The following is a 23,944-nucleotide window of genomic DNA, read 5'->3' as shown; positions in this document are numbered from 1 at the left end:
GATTTTGAATTTTTGTTCTTTTCATGAAGGTTGGTGCTCAGAGTGACTATATCGTGCTGCAAATAAAGCTCCGGTGAAGGCATGCACTGAATGTAAATTGAGACTATGATTTTTAATATGATTGCAGGTGTTTTGCATCTTTATATATACCTTTTGTCTAATACGAAAGAGGCGTGGATAGTGATTTGTGATTTATAAAACTCTCATTACGTGCAATTCATGCATGATAAAAACTTTTCTATGCATGTTTCTCATTTTTCCAATGACTGGTGCACCTGGGCTTGTTCAAATCTGATAGGCGTAACCTGCAATGTTCATTTAAGCTTTGCTTAAATGATTGATGAGTAAATTATTACTTAGCTGATGGAGAGTGAACTTGAAATCAAATTGAAATGGGTTGGTTTTGTTATCAATTTGTGGTTCTTCAAATTTCTCCTTATGCTAATTTTTGGATTGGCAAAGATTGATTCTATTAAAAGCACCTAGCAAAAGAGTGCACAAAAGTATATATGGTGAATCAAAGACACTAACAGGCCAAAACAATGCTAAAGAAAAATACAAAAAATAATACATTTTACACATTTAGAGCTTATCTAATCAATGAAATCTAACTTGGATATTGAGTAATCTTATATGTATATTAAAGTGTCTAAACTCAAAATTCTAAACCTCAAATTTTAAACCCTAAACCTTAAGTCCTATCATTCGAAATAACTAAAATAGTTGTTTAGCTATATCAAAAATGACAATTTAAAAGTTCTATAATGTAACATCATTCAACACTCATTTGTTAGCATTTTTTTTCACAACCCTTCATTATGACGATTTTGTCAAACATAACTACTTATTAAATTTCTTTGCGTTTGGTTAAACCTAATTATTCAAAAGAATCACATTTATTGCTATATAAAAATTGGTAATTGATAAAAATTTAATGTTTTGTATTCAAGCTCACATCTTGAAGTAAATTGATTTTTTCTTTTATATGAAAATTAATGATGCTGATTTTGGGGAATATAACTATATCTATATTATTTTTCTTTTTAATCAAAATCGGTTTCAGAGAAATGTTTTTGTTTGACTTTATAAAAAAATGACAGTTGAAAGTTCTTTAATAGAGTATCGTCTAACACTCATTTGTTAACAACTTTATTTATTTTTCACACGATAATTCATTATGATGATTTTGATGAACATGACTATTTATTGAATTTTTTTGCAATAAGGGATTAACCCAATCATTTGAGAGAATCAAATTTATCGCTATATAAAAATTGATCATTGATAGAAATTTAATGTTTTATGGTCTAACACAAATTAGGAAGCAAATAGATATTTTTCATATGAAAACTCATTATGAAGATTTTAAGGAATATAATTACATTTATATTAACAAATTTCGACAATCCTATCATTTGAAGCAGAATGTTAAAAGTTCTTTATTGTCATTTTATTTTTTGAGTATATAAAAATGACCATTAAAAGTTCTTTAATGTTGTATCCTCTGACATTCATTTGTTACACAAATTTATTTTTTGACACATGACACTTCATTATAATGATTTTGGCAGACATTATTTATTAATTTCTTTTGAAATTGAATTTTGCTATCAAATCCTTCGAAAAGAGTCAAACTTAAATGAAAATATAATGTGTGCAGTCTAGCTTAGATCATAATGAAGATTTTTTTTTTTCTGATGATTTTTGAAAATATAACTACGTAGATTTGTATTGAATTTATTTGCAATAAAAATCCAGCAACTTTATCCTAGGAAGGAATCAAAATTATTGTTTAGATATATCAAAAATGGCCATTAAGAGTTCTTTAATATAGTATCCTCCAATACTCATCTTATAACATTTTTATTTTTTATTTTTTTTAGCAACACTTCATTATGATGATTTGATGAACTTACCATCTATTAATTTCTTTGCGATTAGATTTGGTCTACAAGATCATAAGAAAAGAACAAAAAATTATTATTATCTCAAAATTCTTAGCTTACCGTAAACATTAAAATTTTTAGTGAAATAAATTATCATTAAATTGATCTTTTTGAATTATAATTTGTGTGCGACCAAGTCCGTTTTCTTTGTTTGTTTGCCAAGAAAATGCAACAATTTTACATTTTCTTGAAAAACTGTGATAACCTTTTCCTTTTTTCTTTTGGTGCAAGCATTCTCAAATTCATCTCTTTGCCAAGATCTTTCTTAATACCTTCTTGTCTTTGTAATTCAGTTCTGTTGATGGCGAAAAGAGTCGAATTGTATGTTTGGCGTGGGTACGTTAAGATTTCTGTGAACCATTGGAATTCTAATACCCATGTTTGGTTTCCAAGAAAATTTTATCATCATCTCATTTTTTATCAAGTAAATTCTTTCTTGATTCTCTGTTCCAAGTTTGAATTACATTCTTCAACTATTATGCCCCGCAAAATGCTTTGTTTGGTTGCCAAGAAAATGTTGGAGAAGCAAAGTTATCTTTATTCTGTGGTCCTTTGTTTGGTTGCCCCGGAAGTGAGTGAAAATAATTTGTGTTGACCAAGAAACAGATACTGAAAATGGGAAATAGCTTCGTGCTAATCTTTAGAGAGGAGGTGGAACGAGAAGAGAATGAAAGAGGAGTTCGTCTCAGTGAATTTGCTCTCTTGAAGCTACTCTATCACTGCCTCGCTCTTCTTCTTGCTGTTAATCTGTTTGTGTTCGTTATCGAGTTGTTAGACTCCCTGGACAGTGATGATGATGATGATCATCATCATCATCTGGCATGAGGTTTCCCCTTCTTCATTTTTCTTTCATTCTCACATTCTTTGATTCATTCTTTTCTTGGTTCTGATGTTTTTTTTTCCTTTTATTGTTGAAGGTTGCTCTGGTGGAGAAGGCAGTATGGCTTATTTGGATCGTGAATTTCTTGTTCATTTTCATGGAGGTTGCTACTTGGTTGAAGAAGAAAAGGATAATGTAGGCCATTCTTGCAGGTAAAGAATACTATGTAGTAATGACGACGTAAATAAAGAATACTAATTCCCTATGCAGGGAGATGTTTTCAATCTCTGCATGCTTCATGTTATCACAAATCTAATGGGCCCAAGTTTTCTAGTACAAATTGAAGCCCACCTACACCAAAATTTGTAGCCACAAGAGCAAATTAATTATACTTTTAACAAATAAAAATTAGAAAAAAAAAATCATAATGTCGTCTTCTAGACATTTTAAATCAGCTCGTATGTGAACTAGATAAAACATTAATTAGATATTTTTCATTAATTTCTGTGCAATTTTCTTTCAGAATTTCTTCATCATAAGATTTCATTGGGGTCAAATTGATAACTTGGGTTGGACCTAATCATCCTAATTGCAGCCAAAGATGAAAACATGATACAAATATTTCACTAATATTTGATTATCCTCCTCTATAAATATCATCTATAAGCTTTATTTCATGACATGGCTAACAAACATATTTTTATTTTATTTTCCAATTCATATTTATAATATTTTTTTAAAAGAATTTAGGTTAGTATGTATATTATTAGTCGATTTATCACTTATCAAAGTTTTTTTTTTTTTAAAAAAAAAGGTATGCATTTTAATGGATTTTCATAACTTTTAATTTTTTTATGGAAATTTTATTTAATATCAATATTTTCATAAAATCGAACCTTGGTGGAACTTTTCATGAAGTCTAATTTTTTTTTTTAATAGAAATTTCCTTCAAAATATTAATATTTTTATCAATATTTTCATAAAATCTGACCATTTTAATGACTTTCAAATTTTTATAAAAATTTCCTTCCACGTCAATATTTATATGGATATTTCCATAAAATTGAATTATCCATTAAACTTTTCACGACTTTTAAATTTTCATGAAAATTTCCTTCAATACCAAGATTTTTATAGATATTTCCGTAAAATCCAACCATCAATGATATCAATATTTTCATGGATAACGATATAATTTTAACATAAATACTAAATAAAGCTTATTCTAGCCCAAATTAAGGGCCATTATTTCTTTAGCCCTAAAGTAAAGCAATAGATTGACCAAATGGGGATATTGGGCTAGATTCCATGAACAAAAACTAATCATGAGGACAATGAGAAAAGCCCAAATTCAAAATCAAATTAAGAGCCATACCCTTCCTTTATGGATAGAATTGGCGGTCTCTTTGATTCAAATCCAAACTCCAAAAAGGTTCCCCATTTTTGTAGGGTACCCCACAAAAAAATGTGCCTAAAGTTATAAGTACCACCCCTCTCAATGCCTCTCTCCCCATGGCGCACCAGCTGATCATGGGTGCTACTGCTGCAAGTCAGTACCAGACATGGCGGATTCCGGCCACCAGGGTAGCACACAACGGCCAAACGCAGTGGCCGGACGACGATCACCATCGACTGACACGGCCCATCGACGAACCAATGAGGAATTGGGACACAAAACTTCAGCATTACTTCCATCTTCACCAGCCTGATAGGTGGTACAGGACACTGCCCCCATCTGAGATGCTTCCCAGAAATGAGGCCCTTGGGGGCTACATCTTTGTGTGCAACAATGACACCATGCAAGAGGATCTTCGCCGCCAGCTCTTTGGTGATTTCTCTTGATGACAAAAGTTCTCAAAATATTAATTTTTTATTTTTATTTATTTCTCACAACACTTAAAAAACCGAAAACACCTTAAATTTGTTTTAAAAAACAACTTGTTTTCAATAAAAATTCTTTAAAAACTAGTTTCAATGCAAAATTTGCAACACACCTGATTTTTCTCCTCCAACTAATGCTTCGTTTTTCTTTCCAGGGCTGCCACAGAAGTATAAGGACTCAGTTAGGGCAATAACCCCAGGACTACCACTTTTCCTCTATAACTACACAGCCCATCAGTTGCATGGGGTATACCAGGTACCTTTCTTCTTACTTTCTGCAATTTTCTCAGGAAAATGGGGTTGATTTCCCCCCATTTCCAATCATGGATGGAGAAATGTTAATTTATACTGTATCTTACTAAATTCGAACTTAATTTGTGGCCTCCTTGACAATTTTCTGAATAATTGAAGGAGTTTTTGAACATTATCGACTTTTCTCTTTTCAAAGGGTAGGTTAATTATAGGATACAGACTTGGTAATTATTTTTAATGCAGATATTTGATAAAAATTATTCGAAAATTTTGATATAATATTTTTATAATATTTATAATTTATATCATCATGTATTATAATATTCATCTTATATGCTATTTTAAATAATTTTAAGAAAAAAAATTGTCAAGAGTGTAACTATTATCATTTTTTTTTTCATTTTGAAAAAGAAATTTATCTTTTGAATTATTCTCTTATTTACTATTTTAATTTGGGTATAAACTAAAGTTAAAAATATCATAGATAAAATCAACTACATCAATCTTATACAACTCAAATTAGCCAATTAATTAGATCAATCATAATGTAATTCAATCGAGTAGACCTCGACTTGTTGAGCATCTCGAATTAAGAGTGTGTATGTTAGTATTTTTACTTGAAGCATTTTTAGTCAAAATGTTTTATTTAAAAGCATTTTTATAAAAAACACTTTATTTATAAAGTGTTTTTTCAAAAAATATTATAAGTAAATTTTCAATTACACAAGTGACTTTTTAGATTTTCAAAAGTGTTTTCCAAATTTTATCAAAATACCTAATTTTTTTTTTTCAAAAATACTTTTAATGCTTTCCCAAAATCACTATAAGATGAGCTCTAAAACTTAAACTAAATTCAACGTCCCTTAATTTGAGCAGTCCAATCAAAACCCCACGAGTTACCATCCATGTGTTTGAAAAGTGTTTAGCATGATTGATAGGAAAGATTTATTTTGAAAGCTCAAATATGAACTATTCCACATACAATATAAAGTTCACAATGTGATTCTTTTTTCCAAATTGCTTTATAGAAAACACATAAAATCAACTTAATGTATTTTCAAAAAATAATCTTATTTTTAAAACAAATTCTCAAAACTATTTTCAATCTAAAATTTGTGAAACATATTTTAAAGTTAAAAAACTATTTTTTTTTACTCTAAAAAAAAAATATAAAAGTGTTTTTGATAATAGTTTGCAAATAGGCCCTAGAATCTAACCATATTTAATGTGAAAAAACCAAAGGCCATGAGCTTTGGGGGCTCAAATATAGACCCAACAGCATGGGAAGACAAGAAGTGCAGAGGAGAATCCAGATTTCCAGCCCAGGTAGGAAAATTTATCCATTCACCCATCCAAATATTTTCACCAATTTTCAATTTTTTGAAAGACTTACAGTGAATGAAGGGTGATAATAATGGAATGATTTCAGGTTAGAATTCGAACCAAGAAGAAATGCAAACCACTAGACGAGGATGCATTTAGGCCCATTTTGTACCACTATGATGGCCCCAAGTTCAGATTGCAGCTCTCTGTGCCTGAGGTAAATTTTGTACCGAAAAAGTGAATTTTAAACTAGGATTTGGCTGTTTACTTTTATCTCTTTTTTTGGTTTATACTGAGACACTCTGAGGTAAGCCTTCTTGGGCTGGTTTTGATGTTTTGAATTGTATTACTGCAGGCACTTGCATTACTGGACTTGTTCGAAGAGGAGGACCCATGAGGCAGAGGCCCTGTTATTTCTCTTTGTTACATAATTGTTATGTGAAAAATATGGACTTGTTTAGTTGTGTTCTTGTTCTCAGAGGAAAAAGGAAAAAATGAAGGTTAAAAAATAGCCATATTATACCATTTGACATTGAAAATTTGCAAAGAAGTGGAGAATTTGATCATAATAGATTCGTGGATTTCGTTGATGATGGTGAACAATAATGCTATAACTTGGGCTACCCACCCCACTCATCTCCTCTAATTTGATGTGTTCAATCATCAATTTTTATTTTTTATTTTTTATATATATATATATTTTTATTTTGGGTTGATAGGTTAGATTCCCGTAGGTAAAAAGTCCGTTAAAAAACACTTTCAACTTAAAAATGCATTTTTTTTTAATAAAACATTGAAAAATCAAGTGCTTCTTGGATAAGCACTTGATTGATGGTTCTTTGAAAAACACAACCACAAATTTGAAAAATAGTTTTTTATTCTTAAAAACAGAAGAAAATGTATTTTCAAAAAACGTTTTTAGTTGTAAAGTTGTTTTAAAAAATAATTATATATATAAAAGTTATTTCTAAAATATATTTAAAAACGTAGAAAATAGGTTAAAAACGTTTTAGATTCCTAAATAAATTTTTATTTTACAAAGCATTAAAACACGGTTTTCAAAAACAATTTTTTAGAATTGTTTTACTTATTAAACAAAACCTTAATTGGACTCAAAGTTTTGTGAAATTTTGGATGGCCAACCCAAAGTTAGGCCCAAGCCCAATGTTGGCCTACCCAAAATCATTCCACAACAGCGTTTGTTGGCAATTCACTCTTTAGTATGGAAATGGAATTGGCTTTACCTTAATTGTTGGAAGTTGGACAACATTTTATGACGTCAAATATTATTATTATTATTACTTACAAAGATACTATGTTTTTAGTTATGATATTTCCATATTTTCAATTATTTTTTAGAACACTTTATAAAAAATAACTAAAAAAATCTCACATTTATTTTTAAAAAACATTACATTTTCAAAATAAATTCTTAAAAAACTATTTTTAATTCAAAATTTGGTTAACCCATTCTGAAATTAGAAAAATATTTTCTATGTTAAAATTATTTTCACTATCAATTTCTAAACATACCCACAAATTCTTTTTATCTTTTTATTTTTTATTTTTTATTTTTTTAAAGTAAATAAAAAGTTTGATAAAGTCTCACTTCTTTTTAATTGAATTTAATTGATATATAAATATAAATTTTCATATTTTTTATTTCATATGAGGTTTCATTTTTTTGGTATTTCATCTCATTTTTTTGGAGCAGAGTCCCATATGTTTGTTCCATTATTAAATCGTTCAAATTTCATTAGATTTTTCTTGCAAAAGAAGTGAGGTGGGTTGGTTGGTGTTGGGGGAAAGGCACGTGCGGTCACGTGCGGAACCTAACATTCTTATTTCCCTTCTTCGGGTCTTCTAGCTCTTTCTCCTTCGTCCTTGAATTTTCTCCCTGAGGATCTCTAGGGAGAGAAACTGCCTCCATTCTAGAGAGAAAAAGAGTTCTACAGCCTAGGGTTAGGGTTTCGATTCATGGATGCGTCCTCGTCTCAGCCGTTAACGTTCTATGATTTTCTGGACAGAATGCGGAATCCAGCTTCTCTCGATCTGGTTCGGTCCATCAAAAGGTGAAGAAAATGCCTTCTGTTCCTCTGTATCTTTTTTTTATTTTTTATTTTTTTTATACTTATGCGTTTGGTTTCTAAGAAAATGTCAGGAGAAGCAAAGAAAGGAGAAGAGAAAGTTTTTTTTGTTTCTTTTTTTTCTTATTTAGTTTTTACTTTTCTGTATCCATTATGCCGGTGTCCTGAATTGATTTAAATTGACGCCGTTTTTTTGAAGAGTAAAACTGCACGAGGCATGTTAATTCGGAGTTTTGTTTTGTGCGCTTTTATCTTGTGCTTATGTTCTGTTTGGGTGCGGAGAAAAAGTTAGGAAGAGAGAAGAAAAAAGATTTTGTGAATTTTAGGTCTTTGATGTTCTAGTCTCCGTTTTCCAGTGCCCTAATGTGATTTGATTTGACGTCTCTGTTTGAAGAGTAAAGAGCATGAAGCATGTTAGATTCGGAATTTTGTTTGTTCACTTTTATCTTGTTTATCTTGTGTTTGGTTGCGGAGAAAAGGATAGAAATAGAGAAGAAAATAAAAGGTTTCATGAATTCTGATTTTCTAGTCTCCGTTTATCAGTTGATCTGACATCATGGTTAGAAGAGTAAAACAGCAATGATTGTGTTAGTTTGGGAGTCTTGTTTTCTACACTTATTCAGTGTAACTGAAGGTTATAATTTTGGAAAATCTGTTGTGTCAAGCTTGCCTCAGCACTGTTATCTTGCTTATATTCTGTTTGGTTGTAGAAAAAATCTTTTGTGAATCTGTGATTTTCTAGTCTCCATTTTCCAGTGCCCTAATTTGATCTAACTTGATTTCTCATCGTTGTTTGAGGAGAAAAACAACATGAGGCATTTTTGATTCACAGTCTCGTTTTGTTCACTTCCCTCAGTGGCAAAACCAAGGGTAGTGGTTTTGGAAAATCTGGTATCTCAACCTTGTTTCTCGCAGTCAATGTTTTGTATTTTTAAATTTTTTCAGCATACACCAGATTGAATGGGTTTTGGATAGCCTTATTGGATTGATTCAGATACTGAAGATTGAGTGTTGATTATCACATGCTTGTTGGATGGATACAAGGTTGATCTTTCATTGAGATTTCGTTTGACCATTCTTTTGTTTGGTCAAAGATCATGACTCAACTAGGCAATGTTTTTTAAGTCTCTCTCTGCAATGTTATTGTGTATGATTTGATTTCTTGAATTTCTGTTTTTATTTTTTATTTTTTATTTGCTTTTATTTAAATCGTAGAGAAGAGAGAAGTTTTCAGTTTTTGATGTTTAGATATTGAGTGGGAAGACAAATTTATGATGACATCTGTGGTGAGAAAATAATGATGTTATAGATATCCACCACTGCAAGATAGGCAACACACATTGTACAAAATGTTTTGATTTCAAAGGAAATTGATACTGTAGTGTGATAGGTATTATGAACAGATAGATACCCAATTGTTTTCATGCCTATTATCAGTTTATTTATTTATTTTTGTATTGTAAGCTTTTGAATTTTTCATACATTAGGTATGACGGTAATAACTGGTGAAAAAATACTCTCTTGCAGTTTTATTGTTTCTTTTTCATTCTATGCGCCCAGCCCAGAAAATGATGGCAAGAGGCTGCAAGACTTCCTTTTAACAATGGAAGATGTTATAAGGGACCATCCGTTATGGGTTGGGGCAACTGAGGAAGAAATAGACTCTGCAATTGAGGTATTTATATTCTGTGGTTCACATGGACTATGCATTTAGGGCACATTTCTTTAATCTTGTTGATCATGTATGATATTATTATTGGCATGACAGAAAGTGGTCTGCTCGGAGCTTGTTTAAAATAGTGGAAATATTTTTTTTGGTGAGTAAAGCAAAAGTGTAATATAAACAAAAAGTGCCAAAACAGCACTTTGAAGTATACAGGGAGTATACAACAAATGCTTAAAAGTGCAAACGAAAGGAGATGGTCTAACAAAAAAACTATGTCCCCCTCAGAATGAACCCACCCAATCCACAAAATCTACAACCTAAGACGGACCAGAAATTGAAAACAACCTAGGCCAATTCCATAGATTACAAAGGAAAGCATGTTTCCAATGCCTACGGCCTAGTTTGTCTCAAAATTTAATTTAGATTTCAAAATTTACTATCTTAAATAAAAAAAAGCCCAAAAAAATGAAATTCAAAAAAATTCTAAAAAGGAAAGGCTGGGCAGTGGGCTGACCCAACCTGGCCTGGCATGGCCCAAGTGGGCCTCGAGCCAATGCTGGCTAAGGTAGCAGGGCTGCACCCACAGCCCAGTTTTCAAATGTTCCAGGCCTGGCCTTTCCTGGTCTGCAAACTTTTTAGGCCTCTGAAATCTGTCACCTCTAGGCTACTTATGGATAAACCATCCACACAAGTTGTGCCACCTTGCAATAAATCAGTTAACTATAAAGGTATATAAAATAGTAAGTTATTTAACTATAGAAAAGTTCTAAAATTTTAATAGCTAAAAATTTCCATTCCAATAAGTTCTCTCTCCATTTCCTATGGATTGACAAATCTCCCTGACATGGTAATATTTTGTTAAAGGAGAATTTAAATTTTTAATAACTAAAAACTTCCATTCAAACAGTTTTCACTCTCTCTCTTATCTTCATGGGTGAATCTCTCTCAATATGCTAAATGTTCTCGTTGACAATTCTTCATTACCCATGATGCATGCATGATCCTTGATAAGAATGCAAATAAAGTAGATGAAGGTGTTGAAATATGATAATTAGAAATCTTCAATTTGAGAATCTCTAAAGAAAAGTATTTCTTACTCAAGTTAAATCGAGATGGACTAAAAGCTTTTCCTTGATGAAGAGTTTCATTGGAGATTTTGGTTGGAATAAACTGTTGAAATAATTTGATAGAGGGAAAGGGTGAAAGTTGTCTTAATTTTACATACAAAGCAAGGGAACTTCCTAAAAGTGATATGAATTTAAAGTTTTCCTTTCGTGAATAAAACATACTTATTTTAACTTTTAATAGGCGAGTAGTAAGTATGGATATAGCATAAGATGATTGGAGAGTGGTAGTACAACATTGGCATGCTGATGTGATCGATGTATTGGCCTTGTCAAGATAGAATAGTGAGCAGTACTAAAGACATGAGAAGATGTTCTTCTTCTTCTTCTTCTTTTTTTTTCTCAACTTTTCCCTTTTTTGGAAATCCATGGAATGCTATCCTTTAGGTTTCCATATAAGGGAAGATATTGGCATTTGAGAGGAAGTATGCTTATTTTGGCATGGTACAAAGGGCTTGTGGAAATATAATGATTACTCTGCAAATTTAAATTTGTTTATTATGTGAAATTTGCATATCATATTCTCTACCTATACTGCAGGGTTTGGAGAAGTATGTTATGACAAAATTGTTCTCTCGCACATTTGCGGCTTCTCCTGAGGATGCTAAGGCTGACCAGGAAATTTCAGAAAAAATAAGCTTGCTACAAAACTTCTTGAGGCCTGAGCATTTGGATATACCTGCAGTACTTCAGAATGAAGCTTCATGGCTGGTATGTGTGCTTCCTCTGTTTTCCTTGAAAAGTTTGTTTAACTGTGATGCTGTATTTTTCTCAGTAGTTCTGTTTTATCTGGTTGATGGTGGGGTTAGTGTGCAGTTAAGTTTTGTATATTTTTGTCTGTTTAATCCATATACTTAGTGTATGGTTAAGATTGTACATTCAATCATGCAATTTTTTTGTTGTAAGAATTGACAAAATTACTCCTGTCATTACTTGCATCCACATAATCAACTAAGTTAATGTAGGAAATTATTTAGCCCTATGATGGTATGATTAAATTCTTTGTTTACAATTCTGCAGATAGCTATACTCTTGAAAAGATGATATTAATTCTTTAATGTGACATGAACTGGTGTAATGTTGGGTGCTTGTGTGCATGTCTAGGTGTTCAATTTGTTGGACCGCCTAAGTTTGGGGTAGCAATATACAACTTATGATGGTTGGCCCAAGCTCCAAGCACTAAGACTCCAGTCAAAGCACTTAACCCCAGATTGAATGTCCAAGCTATCTAGGGTTGCTAAGCTCTCCCTCCTGAACTCATCTGGAAGTGTCAAGCTCCCCTTTCGCAGCTTATCCTGAGCTCTCCAAGGCGTCAAGCTCTCTTCTCTTCTCAGCTCATTCTGAGCTTCATCAAGATACTGAACTTTCCTTCCTAAGCTCATCTTGCACTCTCCACAGTTGCAGTAACTTTCCTTTCTGAGCTCATCTTAAGCTCTCTTGAGGTACTTAGCTCTCCCTTCTTAGATCATCCTGAGCCCTTTTTAATGTGTAGGCTTATTAACCAAAGCATGGAGAATTGGGAACAAGAAGGTGAGCTTCATACACAGAATTTCCAGATGTCTTTGAGCTCTCCCAGTTCTTTATTCTCATTTCTTTTAGAGATCTTACCTCCAAAGTAAACCTCTTAGCTCCAAAATAAGCTCCTAGGATCTCTTCTAGGCAAGGGTTAGTTGAAGTTTGAGCTCCCAAGAGCTTGGTTGGGGAATAGGTGGCAGGAACTCAAGTTCCCAAGAACTTGGATAGGGAAGAGGCAATAAGATTTGAGCTTTTGTTCTTTAGCTCTTCCAAGGTGTCAAGCTCTCCCCTCTCAGCTTTTCCTTGGCTCTCTGGAGGTGCTAAGCTCTCCATTCTCAGCTCATCCCAAGCTCTCCCAGTGGGTTGACTTCTTCCCTCTTAGCTCATCTTGAGCTTTCACAAGGTGAATAGCTCTTCACTCTCAGCTTATTTTATTTTACTATTTCCTTTAATGAGTAAAGAGGATGTTATAAAAACAAGTGCTAAAAGTGGGCACAAGCCTGGGATAGTGGGATTTATACAAGGATCGCTTAGAAACAACAGAAAAAGGAAAAGGAGTTCCTTAGAACTTGATGAAACCTAGAAAGGATGGCCTCCCATTTCTTATTGATCTACGAACTACTCAAATAAAGAGTTCATGAACTATTTTTTAACTGAAGTTTCAACTAGTAGAAACCATAAAAGTTCTTCTCATTCTTTTGCTTCATACACGAAGGCACAGTTGCACAGAACTCTTGCTCTCAGCTCATCTCATGCTCTTCCTCGGTGCCTAGCCCCCCCTGTTAGCTTATCCTGAGCAATCTTCTTGAAAAGAAATTTTGTAAAATGTAATGAAAGAAAATTGAAGAAAGATGATATGGAGCTATGTGATAGATGCTAGGGCTTTTTAGTCCCTTCTATAAGCTTATACGAAGTTTAACTTCATGAATCACCATCATTTATGTCAAGGTTTTGGCCAACATAATTTGTTCTCGAAATTAGAGGTAGTTCCTGTTGGAGCATGATATACATTCTGAGTGATGGTTGGATTTATTAGTTATAGGACTGCTATTCCTTTGCATAAGCTTATAGCATATACAAAGTTAAATTTCATGAACCACCACCATTTATGTGGAGATTTGGCTGACATAATTTATTCTTGAAGTTAGAGGTAGTTACTGTTGGAGCATGATATACATTCTAAGTGATGGTTGGATTTATTAGTCGTTGGACTGCTTTTCCTTTCTGCCTTATCTACTACACTGTTATTAATCACTAATTAGAAAAAAATAATTTAATGTAAAGGACAGAGCAAAGATATTTCTAACTTGCTCCACTACCATGGTTTAACCATTTTCCACTCTCTCTCTAGTGTTATAAATATAACATCACTCAAAGTAACCTAGTTTTGTTTTTTACCTTTCTCAGTTGTATCTATTCAACTGCTTTAGATCTGAGATGATAAATTATCTAATATAATTCAGTTATTCAGAGCTTCATCAAGGGGAAAACAACTTATAAAATAATCAACTAACACTTTCTAAAGACCTTAGAGTCTTGGATGGTTCCGTTACTTTATCCTGGTTGTCTCCTTTTGTATGGTGCAATGCTTTTGAGGACATATTCATGTACTTGTTGCTACCAATCCAGAAAATTCTATTTGACAGAGGTCATGTATGTGGCTGAAGTGCTTTAGGCAATCCCTTTATGTATTGTGATCTCTTGATTGTATTTTCCAATGTGAAGTTTCCATCCTTGTTTGTTGAAAATTGTTTATAATCAAGATATCTGTGTCTAAAAGAGTAGCCATTTTCTTTGTTCTTTTTTCCTCTTTCCCCCAGCTTGCAGAGAAAGAATTGCAGAAAGTCAATGCTTTCAAGGCTCCTCGGGAGAAGCTTCTTTGCATTTTGAATTGCTGCAGGGTCATAAACAATTTGCTGCTTAACGCAGCAATGTCAGAAAATCATATTCTAGCTGGAGCTGATGATTTTCTTCCTGTTCTAATATATGTCACGATCAAGGCAAGCTCTCATTGGTAATAAGCTCTTCTGCTGATCATCAATTTTCAAATCTTATTTTTCGTAGATCTTTAAAACAATGAACTTCTGTCACATATGTATATATATATTCCTATTTTGCATTAATTTTTGTTATATTATAGATTGTAATGTCACCTTTTTCTCACCTTTTTCTCACCAAAAACCCTTAATTTTTCCCCCCTCTCATGTCATGCAATTTAATAATTGAAGAATATTTAATTAATTACAAGTCCCTTTTAAATTTTGCTAAATTATTGAAACCACATTGATAGGCGAATCCTCCTCAGCTGCATTCAAACCTCAAATTCATCCAGCTGTATCGGAGGCAGGAGAAGCTTGTGTCAGAAGTGGCTTATTATTTCACAAATCTGGTCTCTGCCAAGTCATTTATTGTTGACCTAGATGCAAAGTCTCTTTCCATGGATGCAGTTGAATTTCAGGAGAGCATGGAAGCAGCAAGAGAGGCCCATAAAGCAGCTGGAGTTAAACCCTTACCAGCATTGGATCGAACTGCAACCTTGGCAGGGCAGATGGATCCTGGTCCTTCAAGAAGAATGTGGTTTAGAGAAACTGACACAAGAGGTGAGTTTCAAGCTTGCCAAAATGTTATTGCTTTCTCTCATCTAAAAACATCTTTCTATATCAAGCTTTTCCAATGATTTAGGAGTATTTAACCCTATCTTGGTTCTTGGAAAGTTCAGAAAAAAATAGGGGAAAAAGAAAAGAAAAGAAAAATGAAGTAAAATAAAAAAAAAATGGATTTGTAGGTAATAAATTATTTTATATGCTTTTTCAAATAAATTTCACCTACTTTGCCCATCTATATAAAGAATAAATAATTAAAAAATATCTAAACTTCTAACTAATTTGAATTATATTTGTTTTTTTTTTTTTTCATATGTTTCATGAAAAACTAAATATGAGAAAATCATTTTCTTTAAAGAAATATTTTTCTTTAGCATTGTTTTCCCTTTTAGAACTTTCCAAAAATCAAACATAGCCTTGAATATTTATGCAAGCTTTCATTATACATCATTTGGATAGGTATATCGGTGAATCACTTGATGATGGCAGGTACGTCAAACTATCCTTTTATGGAAGCAGAGGCTGGTGAACTCACTGTGGGAGATGTAGAGACATTGCTCAGTTTGTACAAGGATGTTGTTACAAAGTACACTAATCTGTGCAGGGCTGTTAAACGCCTTTCTATGTCCAAAACAGAAACCCCAGTTTTGGTTCCCCTTTCAGAAGGGACCCATACCTCTCCACCTCAGCCAGAAGGAAGAACTACAAATGTCAATGACAAAAGAGGAGAATAGAGACTGGTACAAATTTGTAAGTCACAATTTTATAGTTTATTTGCTTTAAATTTCTTGATTTCTCAGCTGCTTAATTAGATAAAAACCTAGAATGCATAATTACTTATTACACCGATCACTTGTATATTAGCCAATATTAACAAAATAATAAGACAACAATCCCCAGCTATGATGAAATTTTCCCTTTTTTAAATCTTTTGTTGTATATACAAAACATACAAAACAAAATCCCAGGATGACTAGTCCTGAACACATGCAAAACAAAACTAGGCTACGATGTACACAATTACTGAACACCAAATGTCATACACATCCTGGATACGAGTCCTAGACCCTTTGCTTTGACTTCATCTCTGCAAGTTCTTCCAGATGGTAAAATAGTATTAGCCTCATTTTTCAAAATCCTGGATTCCACCCCGTCAATGAGACACTCATACTCTGCCTCCACCCCCTCCCCCCTAGGACTACTACTTCCACTGGAACACTTGGTTTCCGCGCAACAAGAGCCCAAACATCTCTCGCATAGAAATTTTGCAGGGATTTCATCGGAATTCTCAATCCCTACACACCTCGTATGCTGCCATACACTGCACTTGTCACATGCCAACATTCTTTCACCGTCATCATCCTTAGTCCCACAGATGCAGTCAACTATCCAGGTCTCTGTACCCCTCTCTGCCTGAAACCGGCCAAGGCCATATTTTGCATTGCATCTTCCTCGGATCCGGACAGACCCTCTTGATCCAAACAAAAGGTTCAAAGTCACACTGCCTTCTATGCGGCCAAAGTCAGGGAGTTCTTGAATATAAAACCTCTTAAAGACAACGTAAACTTCCTTAAAGGCTTTTGTAGCTTCACGTTTTAGATCAGTTATGGTAGCGTTTGTTGGTAGTACAAGAAGTTCCGGAGGAGGGAAGTGGTAATCTTGGGAGTAATCTTCAAGCTCCACGTGACACCAGAGGTGGATTGCAAAGGGGTTTTTAACTGATACTCGTTCGACCTTGTAGTCCTTAATGAACTGCTTGCAGTCTAGAAGCTTCTTAGCCGATTCAACCACCAATTCCCTTGTCGCCTTAGGTCTGTAGGTCACCATGGTCTGGGGGTTGAGTATGGAATTGTATAAATATCTTAGATCATCAATAACTTGCCCTTTGGATGGAAGGCTTGAGTTTGAGTCCAAGCCGTCTACCCTAATGCTGTTGTTTATGCAGCTCTGTGGCTCAATCCTGTTACCATTAGGGAGATAATGATTAGCGAAAAAATATTGCGGTAAAGAGTGGAAAAGAGAAAGATCATCATCCGGCTTTTACCTGAACTCGACCGCATTAGAATTAGGATTGTAACGGGTGCGAACTACCATGCCATCGCCTGTCACCCTTCCTCCTAGATGTTTAAGGCAGTAATCGATAAGCTCGGGAGAGGCCGCCTTGTAAAGAGCGCCCTTGAGAGTGCGCCGACTCACCCACTTGCCCTTTTCAGCAGTGGCTGACGTTACTAGCACCTTAACCATACACTGCTCCACCCTTTCCACATCATTCCTTGTCCAAGCACATAGCAGGTTCTTACAATGGCTCGATGTTTGGTCCTCAGATTTTGCTGTATTGAGTTCGCTGATGCGGTTCAACAAAAAGGAGAAGAGGTCCTTCAATGTTCGGAGTTCGGTTTCGGCTAAGGACTGGTAGAATGCGATTAGAGTATGGAGGTGGGTTCGGGGACCTCGGCCTTGGAAAAAGAATGTGGATAGGGGGATATTGGAGAGGGTGTGGATTGCATTCTGGTAAGCGTCTGAGGTGAGAGCATAGCTCCCGGTTCCAAATTGATAGCCCCAGTGGCCGTACCACACTTGGCCTTTGGCAACCGTGTGAAGTAGGCGGTACTCGGTTCCATATTTTTTTGATAAGTCCATCACGCTTACTTTCCTGCTCAAATGAAGTAGGTTTTAATCCTCAAGCCAAACTCAAAAAATGGAGAAATATGCATGAACGAATTGCCAGTATTATTACAAATTTTACAATTTATATTTGGAGGCTTGGGTCGTGATGAATTCCAAACAATACTTGTTTATTTAAAGCTTAAATAATGTATGTCAATCGATCAGCATGTAAAAATATCCACTGGCCAATCAATTGAAAAAATGATAGTGGTGAAACCCAATTAGGATTGGGTTTGGATCCAACAAATTCATAAATATAAATTTTTACACACTTGATTTTAATTTTCTTTCCCCTAATCACACGCTAAAAGAACGCGCTATACAAACAATAATAAGCATTTTCAAGCTTAACAACTTTTCCTACCTCATTTTTCTCAATTTTTTATAATTATATGTTGAAATAAAAAATAACAAATAAACTATAAGAAAAAAATAATAAGGTTTTCAAAATCAATTTTTGAAATCAACTTTTTTATCTTTATCTATCAATCTTATTATTACAAAAGTTTTTAATTTATCTTTGAGAACAGTTTGTAAGAATTAGCTCAAAACATAAAAACTCCTCAAAGTTCTTCAAATTAATTCTAACAAATTATACTGTTTTTATTATAACAGATTTTCAAACAAAATATATTAATAGAAAAATTATACTCAAATCATAGTAAATATTCCTTTATCTAATTGGTGCACGCATATGAATTGCAATGAGCGATTGAAACAGTCAAAAGGGAAAGGAAAATAAGTTGGTGACACATTAAGTGTTTTCTAAAGCAGGTAGAAGGGGTGGTGGAGCATCAATAAATTGCTTTGTCTTTAGTATGGAGGGCAAAAGCATGGCCATCACATGATAAAAATTATCAAAGATTTTTTCGGGCGAACATGCTTTAATAATTTTTTAATTTTCATTTTTCATAATCACATTTGGCATAACATGATAATGACCATTTTTAATACTAATTAAACAAATGTCAGAAGATTCAATCAGACGCATACTCCGCATAGGTTGCAGTTTGGTCAGAAGTTACATACAAAAAATTTAATAATATTTTTAAAAACAGTAGTAACAAACCAACACAGTAACAGTAGATAGTTAAAACCTTCAAACCCAAGGCAGAAAGTTCCAGCAACACAGTGGTAAGAAATAAATTTGGACTAAATTGAGAAAAATAAAAATAAAACTATTAAGTATGACATTATATAAAAGGGGAAATCAATTTACCAATTTGGTATTGTAGCAATTTTTAAATTTGAGATGCTGAATTGGGAAAAGGAAGCAGGACGAAGAGCACAGCCAAACAGACCCATTAAAAAAAAAAATCTTAAAAAGTACACAGAAAACCAAGGAAAAGCGACCCCTAGCACCCCAGCATATTTTAAAATTTTAGGATTCTAACCATCTTCTAACCCAAAAAAGACCCAGACTTTTTAAGCAATTCTATTAACTTCCCATCAAAGAGGCAATAATCTCCCGAGAGGCGGTTACACGTCACTTATTGTCTAACCCCATTCATAAGACAGGTGTGTATCACTTGAGAATCCTTCAAATTGTTATGATAATAATAATAATAACAGCAAAATTAAAAACAAAGGTCATGTAAATAGGCGCACATCATATCAGACCGGTCAAATTTAGGGTTCTACACAGATGTTCCAAGGTCTATATTTAGACCTTGGAAAATTATTCTGGATCAATAATTATCATCTGATTTCATCTCCACTCCGTTCAGCGGTGTGATAGAGGTAAAGGATGAGGAATATACATAATCAGATCTAAAGAAGAGATGGATAAGATTTCTCCAAAACACTAACTAGACATGTACATTGATGTAGCACCGCATGAAACTATATAAAGAAAAGTGAGACTACACTGTATAGGGGTCAATACATCTCCTACAAAAAGGACACCAGAAGCATTGCACTTTGCTTAGCTTCTTTAATCTTTTTGATCTACACACCAAATTCCAATAATAACACTGAGAAGTGCCCTTGAAAGTTATAATAGTAGAGGCCAAAAAGGAGAAATAGAAATAAATAAGGTTCCATATCATCTCTGAACTCTCCCACTTGTCCTCAAAAATCCATCTTAAGAGTAATACTATTAACTTTAGTCAAGGAGGCAATAGTCTGTCGAGAGGGAACTACACTTCACCTAGTTGCCTAAACACTCCTGCCATTGACAACACAAGTGTTCCACTACTCTATCTTTCCTGTTTAGAAAATTATTCTGGATCAAAACTATCGTCTTGCTTGGATCCCCACTTTGCTCCATAACACTAGGCAATTCTTCTGTAAACATCACCTTTTGGTTCTGCCACTACACAGGCATGACATTCCCAAGTGGAAGTGTTCTCTAAAAATAAACCAGGCCACTAACACAAGAAGAAAATCAAACCAAACCCAAAACCACCATCCAGAGACTCTAACGCAACAAACAACCCACAAATATAAAATAAATAAACATAGCAAGGAGTGACAAAATATTTTTGAATGAAAGAAAAATATATCTCTTTAGGGTTAAGTCTTGTAAGCCAGTGGTACTACCACTAATTAATGGAGCAAACCAACAGTCTAACTCCAAACCCAAACCTAAGGGTCAGATGCTTTTACAACATCAGGAGGAAAAAAAAAAGAATTACTTGAACACTCCAAACTAGGTCATGTCCTAGTTTTATGGAAAACAAAAGAATTAAAAATAATTGGGTCAGGTTACATGAATCAAAGGATACAATTGCCGATTCACTATGGAACGTTGTCCCTCTTATTTCAAAAAACTGAAACTCTGTCTGATCATTGCAGGAGACCATGATTTTCTAAATAAGAGAATGGTAAGTCTCCCCAGCAAGGGTCAGGGTATGGTATCTTCCAACAATGCTGTTTAACTTTCATTCTTTCTGTCTCCCTCTCTCCTCTCCTCTCCTCTCTCTCTCTCTCTCCTTCTTTTCTTTCATTCATACTTTTGTATATTTTTTCTTTCTTCCAACTCTGTTTGACTCCCTTTTTTCTTTCTTTTTTCCGTTCTTTTCTTCTTGCCACTCCACCTCTGTTCAACTCTTTTTCCCCATATTTTTGGGAGATTTTTTCCCCTTCTTATTTTGGATTTTTCATCACTCAGCAAAATAATTCTTTACAATCTATAGTATTGTTGTAGTAGCATTGCAACCGTACAATAGTATACAATGTCCAACCCTTGTTGGTCCAGCATTAAAAGAGATTAGGAAAGAAACAATAATTTCAGGGATTTGAAGAAGTATGCCTTGTTTAGTAACTTGAATATGAACCACTGTGGACCAGATAAAGAATGGAAAAGCAATAAAAGAAAGAAAAAACCGGGAATCTTGATCTCAAAAGATGATTAACGAGCAACAATGGTTGCAAATAGATAAGAGAAGAAACACCAGATAATCATACCGAGAAGTAGTCAAAACAATAGAATTAGTTGTCATGGATGTTTTAAAATATTTGCATGTCATTTTCCCCATAAATCTAGTGAAAACCAATGTGGCAAGGATGAATAAGCATTCAAACCTGACAGCTAGCCTTTTACACAGCCTATCCCAGAAGTTCATGATATCAAATCCAGAAAGAATGTCAGCGCCGCCTTCTCTGCCATTGACTCTAAGAAGGTGACCATAGCCATTTGAATGAACTACACCATGTAACAGATGGGTTGTATCCTCAAATTGATGATAAACCCAATCTTCAAGATCATCTACAGTAAGTGCAGTGTTGCACAACTTGCACCTGAGAAGAGGTGGGGGGTGTCAAATCAATCATCTTTAGAAATGTAACATTAAAGGATGCACAAACGTGTCAAATAAATACATGCAGGAAAACTATATTCCAAAAGTATACTTTTCAATCACCATATAGGCATGGTACGTAGTGTGTTTCTCATAAGCCTAACCCACCAAGGGATGTTCCATCTGCCACCTTATACGTCTTGAGGATGGTTTTTTAAGTTCTAGCCCACTATTACAAGGAGAACTAAAACTGAGTAATCACCAACCATGCCTAACAAGTCACTTTACGTAATGTAACTTATAGTAATTTGATTGCATGCCTGTGTTTCAATATTTCAAACATGGGACATGGACACATGCATTTAAAGTAGTTAATACAAACTTATTCAATTTCATAATCATACAAATATCCTCCCTAATTGAATATCAATATAAGCATAATATTATACCATCAGACAAACATCATGTGCATGCATATATGCTATGCGTATATGTTATTAATTCAAATTTCATCTTGCAGCACACAAAGATAGCATATCCACAATTACAAGGAGATTCCAAACAAAGTAAATCCCAAACCTAACAAGTTGCTTTACATAAATTAGTATTATTAACTAATGGTGATCCAATTGCATACCCTTGTTTCAATATTACAAACATAACAAAAAGGGACTTGCATTTAAAGTAGTTATTAAAGATATATTTAATTAATAATTCTATAGTTATTCTTGTTAATCAAATATCAATATAAATATGATGCTATATAATCATGCATGCATCATGTGTGTGTAAGCATACATGTATGTAATATATGGTATGTACATAGATTATAAATTTGAATTTCTCACCTTGAATCGGACAAATATGTCATATTCCCACACTTCGTGCATGCCCTGTGGGATCCTTTTATAGGATTACTATTTGCTCTTATTATGAAATGGTATCGCTTTCGGCAGACTGGATGACCACTCCAACCTTTTCAAAACCAAAAACATTTAGACACTTTGTTGCAAAAATTAACACTGCTAACCATGTTTGGCTGCTAGGAAAACAACAGAAAATTCCAAACTCAAAACTCATATATTTTAAGTATCTCAACCAAACCTAATGTTCGGAGTCATATACAAACCTAATGTTCGGATTCATATATATTACAGTCTTTATGTTCATTAGTTTTAATTCCTTCACTTGTATTTGTTTTTTGTCTATATTCATTAATTTTTTCAATTCCTTTCCTTAATTCTCTCAAGAAAAGACAGAATAATTCAAAATTTTAACTATCTTAACTAAGACACAACTAGTTTTACTGCGTTTTCTTGTAGCTTTAATTCCTTTTCTTATATTAGCTCAATCATTGTCATGTTTGGCAGCACAGAAAACAATATAGAATTCGAACATACATTCAACAAATCTACGTATCCAAACAAACCTAAACCAGTAAAGTTTCTCCCCACGTTCATAATTCTAATCTTGCTTTTCTTAACACTTTCTCGGAAACCAAACAGAACAACTAACTCACCAACAACACGGCACTGATCGCAGTACACAGATCTAGATCTGGCAACGTCCTCTTCAACAACATCAAGCGACACAACCCCGGCGCCATCTGCCGGATCACCGACTCGCAACAATATCTGCCACGTCACCAGCGACGGAAACAGAGACGGCGGAAACCTCGAATGCCCATACTGCTTCAAGAAACTCTGTACCGCTGACCAAAACGGCTGCTCGATGAAGCAGTCACCGTCCCCGTCGCCGGAAACGGAGGGAAAACTGAGAAAATCGCAGAGATCTGAGGCGCTTCTCCTCTTGGCCCTCTTGAATGGCCTGCTCTCGTTCACAACCATGGCTGCGATGGATTAAGATTAAGGATCCAATTAAACGACGACGTTTGGAAGGAACAATTTACAGTGGTGGAGATCTGTGTAGGAAAAAAGTTACAGAAGGCGAAGGAAGAAGGTTGGGTGAAATAGGGTTTGGTTCCGCTGCTACCGTTTCCTTTCGGGTTCGTATCCTACCCTTTATCCGATTGGTTTCTTTTCTTAATTATATATATTTTCTGATTTTCCTTCACAATTTCGAGTCGGTTTCTCGATATTCTCTAGAATTTTCTCCTACTTTTTATTATTATTATTATTATTATTAATAGAACAAGATTATTTTTTACAATATTTATTTTAAAATTAAAACATTACCATAAAGAGTCATCGAGTAATTATAGGAAGTTTAAAAGTATTTTTTAATATCTAAAAATATATTTTATAAAAAAAATAAAAATTCTTTCTTTTTACTTATCTTGATTGTTAAGTTTAATTTGAAT

At 33.9% G+C, this 23,944-nt stretch overlaps 3 protein-coding genes across 7 annotated transcripts; 2 read left to right on the top strand and 1 right to left on the bottom strand.

The window, feature by feature from the left end:
- Positions 1 to 4,278: 4,278 nt before the first annotated feature.
- LOC117905867 (B2 protein-like) lies at positions 4,279 to 6,812 on the top strand. Its single transcript, XM_034818725.1, has 5 exons — positions 4,279 to 4,594; positions 4,803 to 4,903; positions 6,142 to 6,225; positions 6,329 to 6,439; positions 6,578 to 6,812. The coding sequence occupies exons 1-5, from the start codon at positions 4,279 to 4,281 to the stop codon at positions 6,617 to 6,619; spliced, it is 654 nt and encodes a 217-aa protein (XP_034674616.1). The 3' UTR covers positions 6,620 to 6,812.
- A 1,282-nt stretch (positions 6,813 to 8,094) lies between these two features.
- Positions 8,095 to 23,228, top strand: LOC117906539 (vacuolar protein sorting-associated protein 9A-like). 5 transcript variants are annotated; one of them, XM_034819584.1, is made up of 7 exons: positions 8,115 to 8,294; positions 9,797 to 9,984; positions 11,640 to 11,810; positions 14,435 to 14,614; positions 14,905 to 15,214; positions 15,677 to 15,967; positions 23,130 to 23,228. In XM_034819584.1, the coding sequence occupies exons 1-6, from the start codon at positions 8,234 to 8,236 to the stop codon at positions 15,949 to 15,951; spliced, it is 1,185 nt and encodes a 394-aa protein (XP_034675475.1). In that variant the 5' UTR covers positions 8,115 to 8,233; the 3' UTR covers positions 15,952 to 15,967; positions 23,130 to 23,228. The 5 variants fall into 5 exon arrangements, with proteins under 5 accessions (XP_034675476.1, XP_034675475.1, XP_034675474.1 ...); XM_034819583.1 differs by lacking the exon at positions 23,130 to 23,228 and adding an exon at positions 17,542 to 17,989; XM_034819585.1 differs by lacking the exon at positions 23,130 to 23,228 and having other exon boundaries at positions 8,095 to 8,294; positions 9,837 to 9,984; positions 15,677 to 16,009.
- Positions 16,121 to 23,652, bottom strand: LOC117906538 (PHD finger protein At1g33420). The gene is made up of 5 exons (XM_034819581.1): positions 23,144 to 23,652; positions 22,473 to 22,599; positions 21,410 to 21,625; positions 17,262 to 17,870; positions 16,121 to 17,177 (listed from the first exon to the last, which is right to left on the bottom strand). Exons 1-5 carry the CDS (start codon positions 23,469 to 23,471, stop codon positions 16,238 to 16,240), a joined length of 2,220 nt encoding a protein of 739 aa, XP_034675472.1. The 5' UTR covers positions 23,472 to 23,652; the 3' UTR covers positions 16,121 to 16,237.
- Between the last annotated feature and the right edge of the window lie 292 nt (positions 23,653 to 23,944).

Source organism: Vitis riparia, chromosome 18, assembly GCF_004353265.1.
Source record: "Vitis riparia cultivar Riparia Gloire de Montpellier isolate 1030 chromosome 18, EGFV_Vit.rip_1.0, whole genome shotgun sequence".
Lineage (NCBI taxonomy): Eukaryota > Viridiplantae > Streptophyta > Magnoliopsida > Vitales > Vitaceae > Vitis > Vitis riparia.
This window is presented reverse-complemented; position numbering and strand designations above follow the sequence as displayed.

Bases quoted from the DNA above. Each gene is read 5' to 3' on its own strand.
- LOC117905867 (XM_034818725.1), top strand. From the start codon at position 4,279: ATGGCGCACCAGCTGATCATGGGTGCTACTGCTGCAAGTCAGTACCAG. The intron at 4,595-4,802 runs GTGATTTCTCTT...TTTTCTTTCCAG, and splicing joins TCTTCGCCGCCAGCTCTTTG to GGCTGCCACAGAAGTATAAG. The intron at 6,226-6,328 runs GTAGGAAAATTT...GAATGATTTCAG, and splicing joins AATCCAGATTTCCAGCCCAG to GTTAGAATTCGAACCAAGAA.
- LOC117906539 (XM_034819584.1), top strand. From the start codon at position 8,234: ATGATTTTCTGGACAGAATGCGGAATCCAGCTTCTCTCGATCTGGTTC. The intron at 9,985-11,639 runs GTATTTATATTC...CCTATACTGCAG, and splicing joins AAATAGACTCTGCAATTGAG to GGTTTGGAGAAGTATGTTAT. The intron at 14,615-14,904 runs GCAAGCTCTCAT...CCACATTGATAG, and splicing joins TAATATATGTCACGATCAAG to GCGAATCCTCCTCAGCTGCA.
- LOC117906538 (XM_034819581.1), bottom strand. From the start codon at position 23,471: ATGGTTGTGAACGAGAGCAGGCCATTCAAGAGGGCCAAGAGGAGAAGC. The intron at 17,871-21,409 runs GTTTGAATGCTT...TCATTTGAGCAG, and splicing joins TGTAAAAGGCTAGCTGTCAG to GAAAGTAAGCGTGATGGACT. The intron at 17,178-17,261 runs GTAAAAGCCGGA...TAATGGTAACAG, and splicing joins TCTAATGCGGTCGAGTTCAG to GATTGAGCCACAGAGCTGCA.